General features: G+C 32.8%; 1 protein-coding gene and 1 long non-coding RNA gene across 2 annotated transcripts; both read right to left on the bottom strand.

Moving 5' to 3' along the window:
• Positions 1–9,881: 9,881 nt before the first annotated feature.
• LOC111718304 (uncharacterized) lies at positions 9,882–11,449 on the bottom strand. Its single transcript, XR_002769024.1, has 3 exons — positions 11,362–11,449; positions 10,809–10,931; positions 9,882–10,098 (listed from the first exon to the last, which is right to left on the bottom strand). It is a non-coding gene; the product is annotated as an uncharacterized LOC111718304 (long non-coding RNA).
• A 5,063-nt stretch (positions 11,450–16,512) lies between these two features.
• LOC111718306 (cell division protein ZipA) lies at positions 16,513–18,603 on the bottom strand. Its single transcript, XM_023493862.1, has 2 exons — positions 18,176–18,603; positions 16,513–17,661 (listed from the first exon to the last, which is right to left on the bottom strand). The coding sequence occupies exons 1-2, from the start codon at positions 18,349–18,351 to the stop codon at positions 17,058–17,060; spliced, it is 780 nt and encodes a 259-aa protein (XP_023349630.1). The 5' UTR covers positions 18,352–18,603; the 3' UTR covers positions 16,513–17,057.
• Positions 18,604–19,467: the final 864 nt, after the last annotated feature.

Below are 19,467 nucleotides of genomic sequence, written 5' to 3' on the forward strand. Positions count from 1 at the left end.
TGTTCTCCAGACTGTTCGACTAACTCTGTCCTATCCTTTTGCTTTTCAATCTATTCCTTCATTCATTTATTGAACTTACAAGAGAAAGTGGAAAAATGGGCACAAAGGCTTCTTGAGTTCATGGAGGACGGTTTATATCAATTCTCGTTGAAGAAACTTGGCACAGAAAACTAACCACAACGAAGTGTATTCTGTCAATCGGGATACTTTCGATCATATTTTGGTCTCTCTCTTAAAACCCGCTGATATAAAAATACATAAATATCAAATCTGAAAATATACAACTAATTGTTGAAAATGTGTTCTAAAGTTAAGATTTTCCAGTCTTTTCAACCAGAACCTCTAGTTTGCTGTGATATTGTAGAAATAGAATAGAACCAATCAATCTATATTTATTTATGCATATTGCTTTCGAAAACGAGTATGGCCAAGAAAAAATTATAATATCTTAGACTAGAAAAATTATCTTCTATTCGGCATCTTACGTATCAACAATCTATAAATAAAAGAAGTTGCGTTTTTAATGCTTTTACTTGCACGCAATTAGAATGTAAGTTTTATCATAAATCGAAATTTTATCATGTAAAGTGAATGGTTAAATTAAAAGGAACAGTTTTGTAGAAAGTATATTGTAAAAAACTTTGTGTTGCAAATCTTTACTATAATACAAATAAATAAAATGAAAGGAAAAACTGGTCTATACCCCTGCTATAGCTGGTGTTGTTTCCTTATTAAGAATTCTATGTGAGTTTATCTCCAAGATTTATTCTTTCATTAATTTCTTCCTGTCTTATCACTATATTATATGTATACAGAGTAAAATATTAATTTCATGTCTCATCACGTATTACATGTATTTAGAGTAAAATACGAATTTTTCATGAATATCCGAAATTTGTGTATTGTAATATTTTTAGGATTAGTTATAATATAATTGAATTATTTACGGTTTGAGTTGTATATTAAATTTTATTGAAGGTACATGGAGTTTCCGCTCTTGGGCATTTAGTATTTTTTTACCATTTGTTCCTTACAGCCGCAATACATAGAAGTAAAATTACTAGCGATAAAATCCGATTTTGATTAGGATTCAGCCTAAAACCCCCTTTTATTTTTGCGAACACTCCCTTTAAATTGGAAGGTCACTTGAAATTAAGACTTCTGTCCTTTAAGTCTTAAATAAAAAAAAACAATTTGCATTTAGTGAATTGTGGCTTAGCTAGTAAGTATTTGGAGTTTAAGTGATTATACATATTAGACTTCATTCTTTCTAAACTAAATCTAAAATATAATTTATCTACATAAAGTATAAAATCATGATAAACTAAAAGTTGTTTAATGTTTATCTGAATTTTTTGTTTTTAGTCTTTCTGTTTATGTATCAGACCCCGCTATATCAGTTTATCTTTCCATTTCACTATCAATAAATCAAATTCTCTCCATAACTCACTTTTCTTATACTTCTCATTCGGTTTCTCCATCCCACGCACACACACTGGGAGTGCCAGACAAAAACTGAACACCATACAAATTGGGATCCTTATATTTTCTGGTAGCTTTGTTGTGAAGATTGAACAACTCACTTTAGATGAAGTGAAAGTCATGGTCGGACATGTTTTACAAAATTACTTTTTAAATTTGTGAGATGACTGGTAGGGAAGCCTCTAATATTACTAAAAATAAAGGTTATTTTGCCCTAAACTTGTTTACTCATCGTTCATGAACTAAAATATTCTTCAAATTAGATTTAAACACAATTTTTTCCGTCTGAGACAATTATGCTCTATCACGCATAACCAACTGAATTTTCACAACTATGGTTTAGAAGATTTTTAAAATTTATTGACGTAGATTTTTTAATTGGTTCAATTTAGTGAAAAAAAGATTCAGCAATGTTGCTGAACTTTTTACCATCGATTTAAATACTTATCTGTAGTTCTTCATTGTAGTCATTATCAATAGGACATGGAAAAATGCTGAATCACCGGTTCAAGATTCACGTGGTTAAACCATCTCTAGATCTAGCTCAAATTAATTAAAACAGCTCCCAGGATGTTTATTCTTGTTTTAAAGAATTTCTTAGTGACCTGTTACCTTCAGGGCATAAGTCATTACACAGTTGGACCCATTAAACAGTGGAATAAGAATTCAGCATTTAACCAATCTAATGTGGTTTTGATGTTATGATACAAGTAGCTGGAAAGGAATTGAGTCATTGCCACAAACTCTGATTTCTAAATCCCTTTATCTCTACAACCGAATGTTGTAAACCTTAGATATTTCAAACTATGAATTCTGATAGATCAAATAATTAAAGTTTGAAATATCAAAGGTTTACGACAATGGGTTCCAAAGAAAATCAGAGTTCGTGGCGAAGACTTAATTCCTTTCATTTCCTAATCCCTAAATTTTTGCAACCCGATGTCGTAGACCTTTGATATGAATTCAGTTAGATATATCAAAGGTTTACATCGTTAGGTTGCAAAGATAATTAGATTAGATGAGAAAATTTAAGTTTCCGGCAAAAACTCAGTTACTTTTAAACAATTCCAAGATATTTGTTCAACAATCCTTTATAAAAGCTAAAAACAATATATTTAAACTATTCATGTTTCTTTTGATATACTGAGGCCTTGGGCTCAATTCCTTTTGCTTATTAAGAGAATGGGTCTATGTACACTGCACAATTTCTGTCTTTCATGTTAATTGGACCATTTCAAAAACATAACTTGAGTATGAAAAGTCGTCTTCCTATTTAACAGTCGCTTTTAAAAAAGAAACCATTATTAAAAATCATCCAATTTTAAAAATAAACGCAAGGATTTCTTTATAATTTTTGCAGAGACGAAGGGTACCTCTGTGAATGTGAACGTGCCACTTTATAAATGGAGGGTTACTTGAATTGACGTCAGTAGTCTCTTTAAATTCTGTAAAAAAAACTTAAACCCCTGAATCCCGGCGGATATCTTGAGGTCCATTTAGAGATTGAATTGGATTTGTTTTCTGCATAATTTATCAATGTCTGAAGGACGGATGAATATCCAAGTTTCTAATTTCCTGATCAATGAGAGAATATGCATATTCAACCCCTAATCTAACAATAACAGCTTAATTCGGAATTTAAGAGAGGAATTCGCAAAGCTTCTCACACTCGTTAAACTAAAAAATATCGCCCGTATGATTGAAATCTTATATGTTTTCAAACATAGCTCCTCTTATTGGAGAACTATTGGAAAGAAGAAAAATGTTTTGAATTTATAATGTTTAACCGGATGAGTTAGCTGTTCTTATACTTTGGCATAAAATAAAAACTAGAGAGGCTAAGAGGTCAGAAAGTCGTACCAGTAATATTACATAAATTTGCCTTCATATCTCGTAGCTATTCAAATATCTTCTAATGATCTAAAGATATCTTTCGCATGAATAGAAATATCCTAGAACTGTAGATTTCTGCTAAATCTCCTAGACGATTATATCTCTGCTAAATCTCCTAGAAGTTCAAATATCTGCTAAACCTCCTAAACGTTTATATCTCTGCTAAATTTCCATGACATTTAGATCTCTTCTAAATCTCCTAAAAGTTTAGATTTCTGCTAAATCTCCCAGACGTTTATATACCTGCTAAATATTCTAGATATCTTTCGCGTGAATAGAAATATCCTAGACATTTGGATCTCTGCTAAATCTCCTAGAAATTTAGATTTCTGCTTAATCTCCTAGACGATTATATCTCTGCTAAATCTCCCTTCTAAATCTCATAAAAGTTTAAATTTCTGCTAAATCACCTAGACGTTTGGATTTCTGCTAAATCTCCTAGACGTTTATATATCTACTAAATCTTCTAGATATCTTTCGCGTGAATAGAAATATCCTTGACATCTCCTAGAAACTTAGATTTCTGCTAATTCTCCTAGAAATTTAGATTTCTGCTAAATCTCCTGGACGTTTAGATTTCTGCTAAATCTCCTAGACGTTTAGATTTCTGCTAAATCTCCTGGAAGTTTATAAATCTCTTAAAATCTCCTAGACGTTTAGATTTATGCTAAATCTCCTGGACGTTTAGATTTCTGCTAAATCTTCTAGACATTTATAAATCTGCTAAATCTTCTAGACGCTAAGATAACTGCGAAATCTCCAAGACGTTTAAAAAATATCCCAGACATTTAAACATCTGCTAAATATCCTAGACGTTTAAATATCTGCTAGATATCCTAGACATTTAAATATCTGCTAAATCTCCTAGACATCTTAAGATTTGCTCTATATGTCTCTGATTGTCCTAGATATATATTTAAAATAAAGAATTTAAATCTAAAAATAAAGAACAACAACTCTCTGATAAATTGAGTTGAGTTGAGAAAGTTAAATGATAGTGTTTAGTTTAGAATGGAAAGTGTTGAATGTCGATTAAATTATTTAATACAAAGTTAGAAACAATCCTTTGAATTAAACTAACTTTTGATTTAACTTTGTCAAACTCTTCTAGTGTCCGCAGTTTTATCCATTTTATATATTTAAAAGTTTAGATTGTTAGATTTTAGATAAACTTGGTTTAAAATAATTAAATATATTTAATTTTCATCAAATATGTTCTAAATATTGTATGAGGTTTAAAGACCTTGACTGTTCATGAATATTAAGTTGATGAGCAAAATTTAACGATATTTAAGTTAAGAAATGGTATGAGGAAATGGTAGAAAGCCAAACCCAATCTTTGACCTTCTAATCCCTTTATCTTTGCAACTCTATGATATTTCAAAACTTTGAATTCTTTTAGATAAAATAGTCTAAGTTTGAAATATCAAAGGTTTACACCATCAGATTGCAAAGATATAGTTAGACAAGTTGACTTTGTGACAGGAACACAGTTCCTTTAACCATCAAATGCATTTTTTTGTAAGTTATGATTTTAGAATGTTCATATATTGCCTACTTTGGAAAATAAGTTTTTAAAAGATAGAATGAGAGATGATTGAAAAATCAGAACTATAAGTTCAATCAAACCGAATCTCTTTTCTCATTACAGGAATTGAGTCTTTGCTTCTTCAATTTTTTAATCTTCATGATCTTCATGTCTTTGCAACCTTATACTGTAAATATTTGATATTTTAAACTTAGATTATTTGACTAATCAGAATTCACAGTTTTAAATATCTACGCAAAAAAAATGTTAAAACCGCGTCAGGTCTGGCCAAAGATGATAAATATATCTCCAGGGTTAGACAGAAAGGGTTAAGGATAACTATTGTTGTCTATCTGAGAATACAACCCGTCCTTTTGTTGATATTTTTAGATCTTCTTGTGTATACTCCATTGTAACCAGGATTAAATGATTGGAGAACCTGGATTACAAATTGAAGATTGCTTTGTACCGGCTTAATCTCCCGCCTAATCCCATTCCTCGAAATTTTATAATTATTCATCCCTCCGACCCTGATAGAAATCTTCTAATCTTCAATTGAAAGTTCCGTCCCTGGGTTTGTGAGAGAGAGGGTTGGATACAAGATCAATTCTCTACAAATTATTCATCCCTCTCTCACGAAATGTCCCAGAGAGAGAATCTGAGATAAAGATTAGACTTGAACCCTTCTCCACCTGGTTTCTAAATGATATTTCAAGTTCCAAGAGTTTAGATCATTAGAAGGGATCATTCAGAATTAGGTAAAACTACCATTCTTTAAACAGACAGTAGAGGTAATTTCAATTAACCCCTAGTTTATAGATTGGAATGTATAATTCAAAACGCTACTTATTAAACCTTTGCCAGCTCAAGAATGACTGAGATATCCATGTTTTCTCTTTATCTCTCGCTATTACATTTTCAGTCTCTTTATAGAACTGATCACGAATTATTATTAAAAATATTTGGTATTTTTAGGAAACTTTAGTTTACCTTCCAAAACATTTACAAAACCACGCTCCTTCCCGTCCCTTACACTACCTGAACCCATGCGTCCTTCCCACCTTCCTATTNCCCCCCGGCCCTCTCAGCCCCCACTGAGTTACTTAGGGTAGGAGAGGTACAACAACGGGTGTTTAAGAAGGGTAGAGACTGGTGAGAGATTAAACCTAATCCAAGATAGAAATCTTCTAAAATCCTAATTATAAATATTTTACTATTTGTCCAAACTCAAGAGTAGAGAGTAGAATAGATACTAGAGATTAAACTTGATAATAGAACACCAAGAGACAGGATACAATGTAGAGCGGTAAAGAGAAGAAAGATCAAATAGAAAATAATATCTGAAGAAGGTATTAGATAATTTTGCTGTTCTGGATAGTTTTAGACTTGAACCTTTTCAGGGTCCAAATTTAGACTAAGTTAAACCACTTCTGTACTGTTTCAAGTTCAAGAAATTTGGTTCAACTTATTCTATGTAATTCAACTACCTCTCTATATTCTTTAAAGGAATTAAGTCTTTGACACAAACTCAATTTTTCTGATTTATATAGCTTTGAAACCTGATGGTGTAAACCTTTGATATTTAAAACTTAGACTATTAGATCCAACAGAATTCATGGTTTTAAATATTTAAGGTCTACAACATTAAGTTGCAAAGATATCGAGATTAGAAAATTAGAGTTTGTGGCAAAAAATCAATTCCTTTAGACTAAGTTGAACCACTGCTGTTCCAGTTCAAATTCAAGAGCAGTGGTTCAACTTATGTTACGTAGTCAAAATACCTCTCCCGATTCTTTAAATTTGGTCCCAGATCCCCATCAAGGTTAGAACTATTACATTATGAGGGAAGGCTCTGGAAAAGTAAAGATATTGTATTGTTGTGCGCTCGGACTTAAAACCTAAACTTCGGCCCGTGTCCGAATTTAATGAGTTTGAGCCGCGTCTAAAATCCGCCAAAAACCGGTTTCAATTGAGCGCCGGCTTAAATCTTGAAACATTGAATACAATTTTAAGTGAAATCAACCAGATTTTAGCAGCGGCTTAGATTTAAGCCTCCGCTCAAATTCTTTAAATTCGGCCTCCGGACTTTTATAAATCAGCAAACAATTTCGGGGAGAATCTACTTAGGATAGATTGGCACTTGGGAACTCAACCATGTAAAAACTAGCAAACCTGTGTCTGAATTCAATAAATTTGAGCCGCCAAAAATCGGGTTCAATTGAGCGCCGGCTTACATCTTAAAACATCAAATACAATTTTAAGTGGAATCAACCATATTTGAGCCGCGTCTCAAAATTAAGCCGAGACACAAATTCTTTAAATTCGGCCTCTTGTTCCTACAATTGAACTGCCTACCCCTGCGCCGCCGGTTTCAAATTAGAATTCCTTAATCTTTAACTTTAGTAGTTTAAATTTGAACCAGCAGAAGGTAGTTCAGCGAAGTGGTTTGAATTCATTAAAAATAAAAATATTGGAATGAATTAGAATTATGAAAGAAGAAGAACCAGGAGAACCAGGACCTAGAGAATAAAGGTTTGAACTGAAAAGGATGAAAAATGTGCTGGATGGAAATCCAGGAATTTAATTATCAAATTTCTTTAGAGGAGAATACCTCACTAGTTGTGCAGGAAGAGATTAAACTATATTGATAACCCGGAGATTAAACCAGGAAACTTGGATGAGATTTAACTAGAGATCTAGGAATAGATTAAACTAGTGAATTTTAACGAGATTAAACCAGAGAGCTAGGAGAGATTAAACTAGGGAAATTGAACGAGATTAAACTAAAGGACTAGAAAGAGATTAAACTAGGGAAATTGAACGAGATTAAACTAGAGAACTAGAAAGAGATTAAACCTGGGAATTTGAGTGAGATTACACCAGAGAACTAGGAAGAGATTAAATTAGAGAACTAGGAAGAGATTAAACCAGGAAACGTGAATGAGATTAAACCAGAGAACTAGGAGAGATTAAACTAGTGAATTTGAACGAGATTAAACCAGAGATCTAGGAAGACATTAAACCAGGGAATTGGAAATAGATTAAACCAGAGAATTAGGGAGAGATTAAACCTGGGAATCTGAAAGAGATTAAACTAGGGGAATTCGAACGAGATTAAACCAGAGAACTAGGAAGAGATTCAACCAGGAAATTTGAGTACGATTACATCAGAGAACTAGGAAGAGATTAAACCAGGGAATTCGAACGAGATTAATCCAGAGATCTAGGAAGAGATTAAACCAGAGAATTTGAAAAAAGATTAAACTAGAGAACTATGAAGAGATTAAACCAGAGAACTAAGAATAGATTAAAGCAGAGAACTAGGAAGAGATTAAACCAGAGAACTAAGAATAGATTAAACCAGAGAACTAGGAAGAGATTAAACCAGAGAACTAGGAAGAGATTAAACCAGAGAACTAGGAAGAGATTAAACCAGGGAACTAGGAAGAGATTAAACCAGAAAACTAGGAAAAGATTAAACCAGGGAACTAAGAAGAGATTTAACCAGAGAATCAGGAAAAGATTCAACCAGAGAACTAGGAAGAGATTAAACCAGCGAACTAAGAAGAGGACAAACCAGAGAACTAGGAAGAGATTAAACCAGAGAACTAGGAACAGATTAATCCAGAGAACTAGGAAGAGACTAAGTCAGAGAATTAAGAAGAGGACAAACCATAGAAAAAGGAAGAGATTAAACCAGAGAACTAGGAAGAGATTAAATCAGAGAACTAGGAAGAGACTAAACCAGAGAATGAATTTGTATCCAACTAAAGATTAACTCTGTATTCAATTAAAGATTTACTATGTATTCAACTAAAGATTAACTATGTATCCAGCTAAAGATTAACTATGTATCCAGCTAAAGATTAACTATGTATCCAACTAAAGATTAACTATGTATCCAACTAAAGATTTACTATGTATCCAACTAAAGATTGACTATGCATGATATTTCCCTATGGGATTAAAGCAAGGTTCATGTTTACTCTATAATATATTAACAGAGCATATATTTATATATTTGTATATTTATATATTTACTAACATAAGCTCAGATCACTAAGCTATACTATAAGAATCCAGAAGGTAAAACTGTTGTATCTTAAATCTGTGATTACAACCCTTAACCGGCTCTCGTTGACACAGGACGCCTCATAGTGCCAGGAATGGACAACCTTCACCGATTTAAAGAGTTAAACCTCAATTTATCAATATCCACTGGATATCGAGTTCAGTCGCTGAACTGGATATCCAGTTCAGTCGCTGAGCTGGATATCAAGTTCAGTCGCTTAGCTGGATATCATGTTCAGTCGATGAGCTTGATATCCAGTTCAGTCGCTGAACTGGATATCCAGTTCAGTTGCTGAGCTTGATATAAAGTTCAGTCGATGAGCAGGATATTCAGTTCAGTCGCTGAGCTGGATATCAAGTTCAGTCGATGAGCTTGATATCCAGTTCAGTCGCTGAGCTGGATATCAAGTTCAGTCGATGAGCTTGATATCCAGTTCAGTCGCTGAAATGGATATCAAATTCAGTCGCTCAACCTGACCGATATCCTAAACAAAAGTTTAAACCTCAAAGTACTTTGCGACCATCATTACTCCTAAGAAATCGAGTTTTTGACACAAACTCTGGTTTTATAACCTCTATTTTTCAAACTTTCACTTCTGTTAGATCAAATAATTAAAGTTTGAAATATCTAAAGTGTACACTATCAGTTGGCTAAGATATAGGGATTCGAAATTTTGAGTTTGTGGCAAAGACTCAATTACTTTATAAAGTCCAAGTTTTGATTATTTTTTAAGATCATGTTGGTTTAAAACATATTCACCTTTTCACATTTTTCCTTTATGAATATTTTTCCATCCCAAGCTATAGATTAAGGATTGCAAATATATCCAGCAGAAATATTTGTTCTCATTATCCTATATATAGTGACTGATAACCAGAAAACAATGGAAGAGGCAGAAAACTTTACAATAATAATTAAGTGTATTTGATGTTGTTACAAAGTAAAAAGTTTTACTAAACATTTATTGAATCACATGTTCAGTGTAATGGGTCTGTTAACACTGCACAATTTCTCGGTCTCATGCTCATTATAACTTGATTCTAATTGTCGTCTTCATATTTTAGAGGTTTCTGGTTCTCTCAGTAGAGACTTTTTCCCGTTTAGGACCAATTTACAATTTAACCTATTGAAAAATATTTATTTGTTTAAAACTGATTATTTTTCATGATTTGCTTAATATCTCTATCTTATCAAAATCATCTTGTTTCACGATAAACAATACAACTTTTAAATTATCGGTTCTAAGTATTTTCCTTCTCATCAAAGTACAAAAGTAGAGTAAGCGACATTTTCAATGTTTAAAAGTACAAAAGTAGAATAAGTGACATTTTCAATGTTTAAAAGTACAAAAGTAGAATAAGTGACATTTTCAATGTATAAAAGTACAAAAGTAGAATAAGTGACATTTTCAATGTTTTAAAAGTACAAAAGTAGAATAAGTGACATTCTCAATGTTTAAAAGTACAAAAGTAGAATAAGTGACATTTTCAATGTATAAAAGTACAAAAGTAGAATAAGTGACATTTTCAATGTTTAAAAGTACAAAAGTAGAATAAGGGACATTTTCAATGTTCAAAAGTACAAAAGTAGAATAAGGGACATTTTTAATGTTTAAAAGTACAAAAGTAGAATAAGGGACATTTTTAATGTTTAAAAGTACAAAAGTAGAATAAGCGACATTTTCAATGATTAAAAGTCAAAAGTAGAATAAGGGACATTTTCAATGTTTAAAAGTACAAAAGTAGAATAAGCGACATTTTCAATGTTTAAAAGTCAAAAGTAGAATAAGTGACATTTCTAATGTTTAAAAAGGACTATTAATGTACTTTCTACCGGAAATTTTTATTTTGATTTCCTTCTCTACTTCTGCTAAATGAATCCACAAGTCACTTTTGAAGAGAAACAACAATTTTCAGAGAGAAAAACAAGGATCTCATGAAAATGATTTCATAGTCCCTAAAAACATATTCTTTAAACATAAAATCTCTAAAATTTTAATTGAATTTGCTCATGGATAAAGCACCTGGATGGAAGTAAATGAATTTTTTAATTGAAATATGAGAAATACCATAATAGGAGAAAATAATTAATCATTTATTGTAGACTAAAAATGATAAATTATTTATTGCTGTAAATAAAAAACATATTAGCAGGTTTTTCAAAACATAATCACAAACTAGAATTATCCACTAGCTCTTAGAGAAAAAATCCTTATCAGTATTGAACGAGTCGTTCAAAATTGTAAACAGAATATTAGGAACATCTTACAAATTTGTATGTCCCCAGCAATATGTTTTTAATCGAAATTATTTTTTTGGTAGCATGTCAGGATTTCAAAACTTTTTCCATAAAAAAATTAATAATTTCAAAATGTAATTAATGTTACCTCCTCTTGACCAATATTACCGACCCATGATTACCCAACAGAGGGAGGTTAAGTTACTGAACGTCCCATATGTTATGTTAAAATAACCACCCGCTCTGCGAAGTTTTTGGGAAAAAATTCGCGCATTTTCATCTCAAAAGACGATAAAAATGTGTACAACTATTTTATTCGGGAAATTAAAAATTTCACTTTACCGCGATCAATTTTGTCTTAAAATTGGTCGAGGGAACCCTTGGTAAAGTAAAATTCCCATAACTTCCCTGTAAAGTGGGTGTAAATAATTATTACTTAAGCTTGATATGGGGGGGGGGGAAGAAACATAGACGGAGAGAAAAAAGTGGTTAATGATGAAGGGAAGAAAAAAGAATGAGGAAGAAAAAAAGATTTCAAGTTGAGGGAAAAGCTAGCAGCGGAGAACAGAACTAAAATAAAGGAGAAAAATAAGTTTAAGGGATGCGGGTAAATATAAATAGACCAAAAAACAGAAAGTGTTTATAGAGAGAAAGAAATAGAAAGGGAAAAGGAACAAAGAAAGATTAAGGGAGAACAAAAATAGAGGTGGAGGGAAAAAAATAGAAGAGGAAGAAAAAAAATAAGGAAGAGAAAAAGATTAAAGGTGGAAGAAAATTAAAGAAGGGTAGAGAAGAAAGTAAGAAAAAAGATATTGGGAGAGAAAGAAAGTGGAAGAGATATAGGGAAGAAATAAAATAAGGGAGAAAAAGAAGTCAAGGAAAGGAGTTAGAGCGAGGGAGAGAAAAACGACTAGTTTGCAGGGGAGACATAGCTGCCATTCAATCCTAGAACAAAATAGATTTGAGCAAATTAGAAAGAACAAAGAAGCTCACAGAGAAATAGGCATATACAGACATTTGTAAACATACAGACGCAGAAATAGACAAACACATTTGTAAACAGACAGACAGATAAATAGACATTAAGACAGCTATAAACAGATAGACAGATTAATAGACAACAAAACAGTTGAAAACAGACAGAAAAAAAGACACTCAGAGTTAAATAAATAGACAGAAAGAACAACATATCGACAAAAAGAAGACATCTAGACTAAATCTAACAGACAGCTAAAAAGACAGATATGCATATAGATAAACAGCCTAGTATATGTATAGACAACTATAAAGACATGAAGATGAACATTAAACATCCAGAGATCTCAATTCTGACATGATATTATGTAAATATATAAATATATAAAGGTATTATGTATACTACCACCACCAGAGTAAATATATAAAATAAAAGAATACCAGAATTTATTGCTTTAATATATCTGCCCTAGCCAGCTGTGCTAACACTAGATTCAATAAATTCAAACTTTTGAAAAATATTAACAAAATTAACAAGATTTATAAAAATATATCTTTTAACAAAAACATAAAACGATTATTTGTTTAAATTATTAGTTTTATTTATTTATTTTACTACGGATCTGTTCATATTGTGGGTAATATGTTTTCAGGAGACAATTATTTTTGAAAGTATTCTGAATCTCAAGGTTCACAAATGTCTCCAAACTGACTAACTGGCAGGAAAAAAAGTTTACCTACATCACTTTTCTCCATAAGTCGAGCCAAAGATCTTGCAGCTGTCAATCACGTGACACAAGCTGTCGTCAGAGTTGGGTCGCAGATCGGGTCTTAAAGTCGGTTTTAATAGATTACGGCTCGAGCCGAAGTTTTTAAATCGCAGGCTCTGGTTTCTGTCCTTCTTCAAATTAAAAGTCTTGTTAAATCTTTTTAGAAAATTTGAATTTAGAGTCTCTTAACACGTGGTTATTGCAAATTCTTATCAAATTAAATAATAATTTTATTTGCACAGAACAGGGAATGGTTGAAAGGTGGTTCAATTTGTGTAAAAGCACTTAGGTTCGTTATTTTGGTGTAGTGAAGGGGGGGGGGGGGGGGGATTAGTCCATTTCAGATTTGTTAACTCATTCTAGCACCCTACTATTGACATTCCTGCTAAAGTGATATAGATCCATTTTACACTAAATTCTGTTTTCCTAGATTACGGAGTATCCCTCCCTCTCTCTCTTGTTTATCCCTACACAGCAGGGGGGGGGGGATAGAACAAATAGGTACATTCTAAAATTACCAATTATCAAATTCTTATTTAAAAGCCTTTAAAGTGTATTTATTACACATCTTTTTAATAATAATTTCCTTTTCCCGTTTGAATACTATTCAAAACTTCAAAAAAAAAACATCTTTGAATGTAAAAAGAAATTTTAACCACAAATATTGCACTTTATTCCCAAATGATTGAAAGCAAATGTTTAAAAAAGTTAAATTTTGAATATTAAATTGAAATTTAATGTTCAATTTGTGAATTGTCATCATTGGAAATCTATTCCAAACCGATACAGAACTCCGATACAACTAACATTAATTTCATGTTTAACATTTTTCCCCCTTTTAGTTTTAAAACATTTTAAAACCAAAAGTAATTTAACAAAGTAATAGATGATGGTGATGCCTGCAGATTCACAATGGTACCCGTGAAAGCTGTGTCTGATCAATTTTGAACTAGAAATCAATATTTAAAATGTTGAAAACTGAATATTTTCGAATGTAAGTTCTCTGCAAAAGTGACTCAAGCAAGGAAAAAAATTGACATTTAACATTTCGAAACATGGAAAACTAAAATATCTTACAATGTTTAATTGATCAGATAAAGTTTTCAAGGGTACCGTTGTGAATCAGGCATTGGTATCTTTGCTTGTAGGGTCACTTAAAATTACGCTTACAGTCTCTTTAATTCTATAGAACATTGAAACCATCTATAGAAAAGTAGAATGCTAAACTCGACAGTTGTTTAAAATTTTGAAAAAGAAAAATTTAAAAATTTTTTTTGTTGCTCGCTTGCATTTTAGAGTTAAAAAAAATTAAATGTTAAAATGATAAAAATAGGTATTGGAGACCAGAACTTGGTTTGGTTTGAAGTGAAGGATGGATTTCCGATATCTTGGTTGACGACACGATATGATATAACCCCAGATATCCAGGTTGAGGACACGATATAATAAAACCCCAGATATTCAGGTTGAGGACACGATATAATAAACCCCCAGATATCCGGGTTGAGGACACGATATAATATAACCCCAGATATCCGGGTTGAGGACACGATATAATATAACCCCAGATATCCAGGTTGAGGACACGATATAATATAACACCAGATATCCAGGTTGAGGACACTATAATATAAAACTCCAGATATCCGGGTTGAGGACGCGAAATTATAAAACCCCAGATATCCAAGTTATAAACCCCGGATATTTATGAAGGCTGAGAAACTATATCCTTACAGAGAGAAAAGGTTCAAAATACAATATTTTTAAACTCCAAGTTTTATTTTTAAAATATCTTTCTAAGGATGATAAGTAAAAAAAGTATTTTTCTCAATTTTGCATTTTAAGAGAAAAGTGTTTTTCAAGATCTAAAATTTTGATAATTATAAAAAACAGGGTTTAGCAATTTTTATGATAAATATTGTTGAATTTTTATCTAATTTTGAGGAAATCAATATATTTCATAGATTTAGTTTAAGTATTTAGTTTGCCCAGTGGATTAGAGACATTACAGGATTATCCACTATTCTGCTGCAAATATTTAAATAAAAATAACAATTTGATGTTTTGTTTTATCTATCTTTCATTTCATAAGGATCAAATTACATCAATTCTATTTCCCTTTATCTCCCTCTATCTATCAATCTATTTATCCATCAAGATAAATATCGATATAATAGAATCCTTGAGTTTGAAAAGACTAAGATCAAAGAATAATATTGAACCCAGATCCCACTTCAAGTTTGTAAATTAATCTGCCAAATATTGTTTAACCCCCCTCCCTCATGGGTTCAACTAGGGGGGGGGACTTAACTCCGGTTCTTTTAAAATTGTACCGTGCGCATAAGGCCTCCAACGACAGAAAGAATAGTACTGTATTAAATTGTACTTGAACATTTCCTTGCCCGAATGAAGGTCATCCCCCAACCCAGCTAACCAGGATCTCGTATTAATATCTATTAAGTTCAAAATAAAATCATAAGATGGTTAGTGAATTAATATGCACTTTAACGATTTCCACCCCCCCCCCCCCCCCCACTATAATTTCTTCTGGAACCCTTAGTCCATATAATCAGTATTTATTCTTTAAGTTTTATATGCTTTTTTCTCCACAGCCTCTATGTACAAAGTTACACTTGTAAGCCTGTAAGCGTAATTTCAAGTAACAATTTTGAGAGAAACCACAATTGAAAATAATCAGTTTTTAAAATTATCTAATTCATACTTGATCAAAGCTTTTAAGGGTACCGTTGTGAATCGGACATTCTTCTTTGCATTGAGGGTCAATTAAACTTTCGCTTACAGTTCTTTTTATATCTAAATATTTCCTAGTAAACCCCTAATCAAGTATTAGAAAATATATCTGTTATCCATTCATCTCTATTTAAATGTGTTATATCTTATATACATTCAGAGTATTTTACATTTGCCCCCCTGTGTAACCTACATACATAGATTAGATGGCATTTCATTCAGATTAACCTTTCCGGCGTAAACGGTAATTTTATGTCAAGTGTTGGACAATTTTGTAAAGCTTTGCCACCTACAAACTCTGATTTTCCAATTCCTTTTTCTTTGCAACAAACTCTGATTTTCCAATTCCTTTTTCTTTGCAACAAACTTTGATTTTCCAATTCCTTTATCTTTGCAACCCAAAGTTGTAGACCTTAGATAATTCAAATTATAAAATCTATGAGATCAAATAATCTGAAGTTAAAATATCATAGGTTTAAATCATCAGGTTGTTTTCTCCGATCATAACTCAAGAACACCTGAACCAATTTGCCTCAAATTTTGATGGGGGAACTCGGGAGGCCCACGGGAATGTTCTTATTTTGGTTTTGAGATTTTAAGTTGATTGGGTTTTCTTAAATAGGAAAAAATATCCAGTATCCCCCTTGTGTTCCTTTATCCGGTATCCTGTATTCTTATATTCAGAACCACCCTACATCACTATATCCAATACCCCCACTCCTGTATCCAGTATCCCCTCNCACTTTATCGAGCATAACCTTGCTAGAACAAGAACCTGGTGAAATGAAAAGCTGGAGTTTTTATAATAATTTATTTTCAACTAAATTAATCTATGAGGAACCATTCTTTAATGAATTTTAGACACGTTCATAAATATTTCATTAAGCTCACAGCCAAAAGATCTGTACTCAGAGAATATATAGGTATGTTTCAAAGTACAGGTTCAGTAGTACAGGTTTAGGAGTACAGCTTTAGAAGTACAGCTTTAGGAGTACTGGTTTAGAAGAATCGATTCAGGAATTATAGGTTTAGGAGTAGTGATTTAGGAGCACAGGTTCAGGAGTACAGGTTCAGGATTACAGGTTCAGGAGTACTGGTTCAGGAGTACCGGTGCAGTAGTACAGATTCAGGAATACAGGTTCAGGTAGCTGGTTCCGGAGTACGAACTTAGGAGTACAATTTACAAGTACATGTTCTTAAGTCAGATTCAGAACTAATTTTTAACACGTACCGGTTAAGTTCATCTACAAAATTATAGGTTCTAACAAGTACAGGTTCTGAAGTACAGGTTCGGGACAGGGATACTAAGTAAGGTTTGAATATATAAGTTATATATATTATTTCTGATTTAGGATCGGTTTATAAAAGTTTCAGTGCAGGGACGAAACTTTACAACTTCTTTGGCGGTTATTTGCCAATATTCGATCTCTTTCTTTCTCCCCTGAGACGAAACTTCCTCTAGTTTATTTCTCACTTGCTCCTCCTCCACTTCTCTCTTCTCATCCTTATCCGTCCTTGGTTTAATTTCTTGGTAGATAGGTTCAACCGGCTCCGGGTTCGACCCTATCTTCTCCAATTCATCTTTAGGGTTATAAATTGGATGGGACGGGTGTCTAGGTTGAGGTTGGATCACTAAATCTTGAAGACTGGTTGGAGGGAGAGGGTTTACTATAACTGAGCTTGGTACTCCAGGTATCCTAAGAATAGGGTTGCGTCCCTGCAGGATAGTTTGACCTGATCCTAGTCCCTGAACTCGGGGTAATTGAGACGACTGTCTGACAGTTGGATAATTATACTGGTTTATCTCTTTCTCATGAATACTACTCACGCCGTGTATACGCCCACACTCAGGCATACTGGGCATTGAATAACCACGCCCACTCTCAACAGTTTGTTGGTTACGCCCCTTGTTGCAACTGCACTTCAAATTGTTGAAACGTCTTCTGGTATACCTGAAAAAAATATTATTATTATCTTTTTATTTAACAATTAATACATTTTTATGAATTTCTTTAAAAAATATGCTAATTAGAATAATATTCTAATCATATTCTAATTTCTATTCCTAATAAAAGTACAAATATCACCACAGAAACTGAAAATATCTAAAATTTAGTTGGAAATAATTCCGATAGACCCTGTTATTGTTTCTAAAACATAGTATTTCATGAAAATATTTGGTAAACTGAAAACCAAATATTTGATGAATTTTGTATTCTGTATTGGTTATTGATTCCAGTGATAGACAGGTCGGGTAAATACATTAAATATTTATAAACTCTCCCAACTCTAAATGTTTCTCTCTCTCTCTCTCCAATATCTGAGAAAATGTGCAAACATAGATATTGGTTCCACAATTATACCCCCGGGCCCCGGGCTTACAACACAATATGTCCAAATAAACTATTCCCTTAACAACAAAAAGATTAAGGAAACCATGTTGTGAAAATATTAAACACAACTCACCAGATGAATGCTATGAGGATAGAGACGACGGAGACGACCAGGATGAAGGAGATGATCGTGATTGTTCCCATCAGGATGAGAAGATATCTCATATCATCCGTGGACAAGGATTCCAAGCTGGCTCTTTGGGAATATGAATGCTGTTGCATGGCACTGAATAAAGGCCCGGTTTCCATTTTGGAAAGGTTTTATTTGACAAAGTTTCGATGGCTCTGTTCTCTCTGGATATCAGTAACGTACTGACCTGTTGTGTGCGTCCGTACCGGACTCCTCCGGCCCGGATCGGACGCTCGGTCTCAAACGGCGAGGCGCCGCTCACGGCATGATTAAGTTGTAAATTGAGCGAGTGTACGGGTTCGGGACGTGTCGGGAGGAGAAAGATGGAATTCTGGACAGGTAACAACTCAATTCTCTCCTCAGCTCCTATTGTGGGTTGAACCATCAGGTTGGGGAATGATTACTGCAGGAGAAGAAGGATGCGGCACCTAGTCTCAGATGAACAATAGAGAACCCGGAGAAAACACCGATCCATCATGGATCATAAAATCTTTATGCTTATATTATATCCTCTGTTATGCGGAAAGTAGGAACCTTCCGAACTATTCATCTAACCCCTCCCTCCAAATATCTAGACATCGTTCAAACACAACACTCAAAAATAAACGTATTAATATTTAATCTCATTCTAGAAAATAATATAATTGGGTTTCCCAGAATCCTTGGTCTGGTTATAAAGTTCAGACTGTCTCATTAAGAATGGTTAGGTTCTGAGGCAAGGCTGTCTTGTTAAATATTATTTTATTTTAACCTGTTGCACTGTATAGAGAATATCTCAAAAAAATTTTTAGAAAAATTCCTTTTATCGGTCTCGTTATCAAGAAAAATAGAAGTTTCAAAACAAAATAGCTCAATTGTATTTATATATATATATATTTAGACGAAAAACAAGAATTAAACATTGATATATGCATATTCTATCCAAAGATATCTTTACCATGTCAAGTAAATTTAGTTTCCACATATTTCTGATATAAGTAAATATCTCCAATATATGATATCTTTACCATTTCAAGTAAATACTTGTCTACCTATCCTATATTTTACAACCAATCTTGTTAGGCAGTTGAGGGTTTACGGCCCAGTAAATCTTTACACTAAAGAAATCAATTCAAATCACACCATGGAACCCTGAGTTTAACCCAACCCATGTACAACCCATCACATCTCAATTAGCTTTTTCATCCAGTCTTCAGAACCCGGTTTGTTTTGGTAGGATTCACTTTCTAACTGTC

The sequence above is a fragment of the Eurytemora carolleeae genome, unplaced genomic scaffold (genome assembly GCF_000591075.1).
Source record: "Eurytemora carolleeae unplaced genomic scaffold, Eaff_2.0 scaffold36, whole genome shotgun sequence".
Lineage (NCBI taxonomy): Eukaryota > Metazoa > Arthropoda > Copepoda > Calanoida > Temoridae > Eurytemora > Eurytemora carolleeae.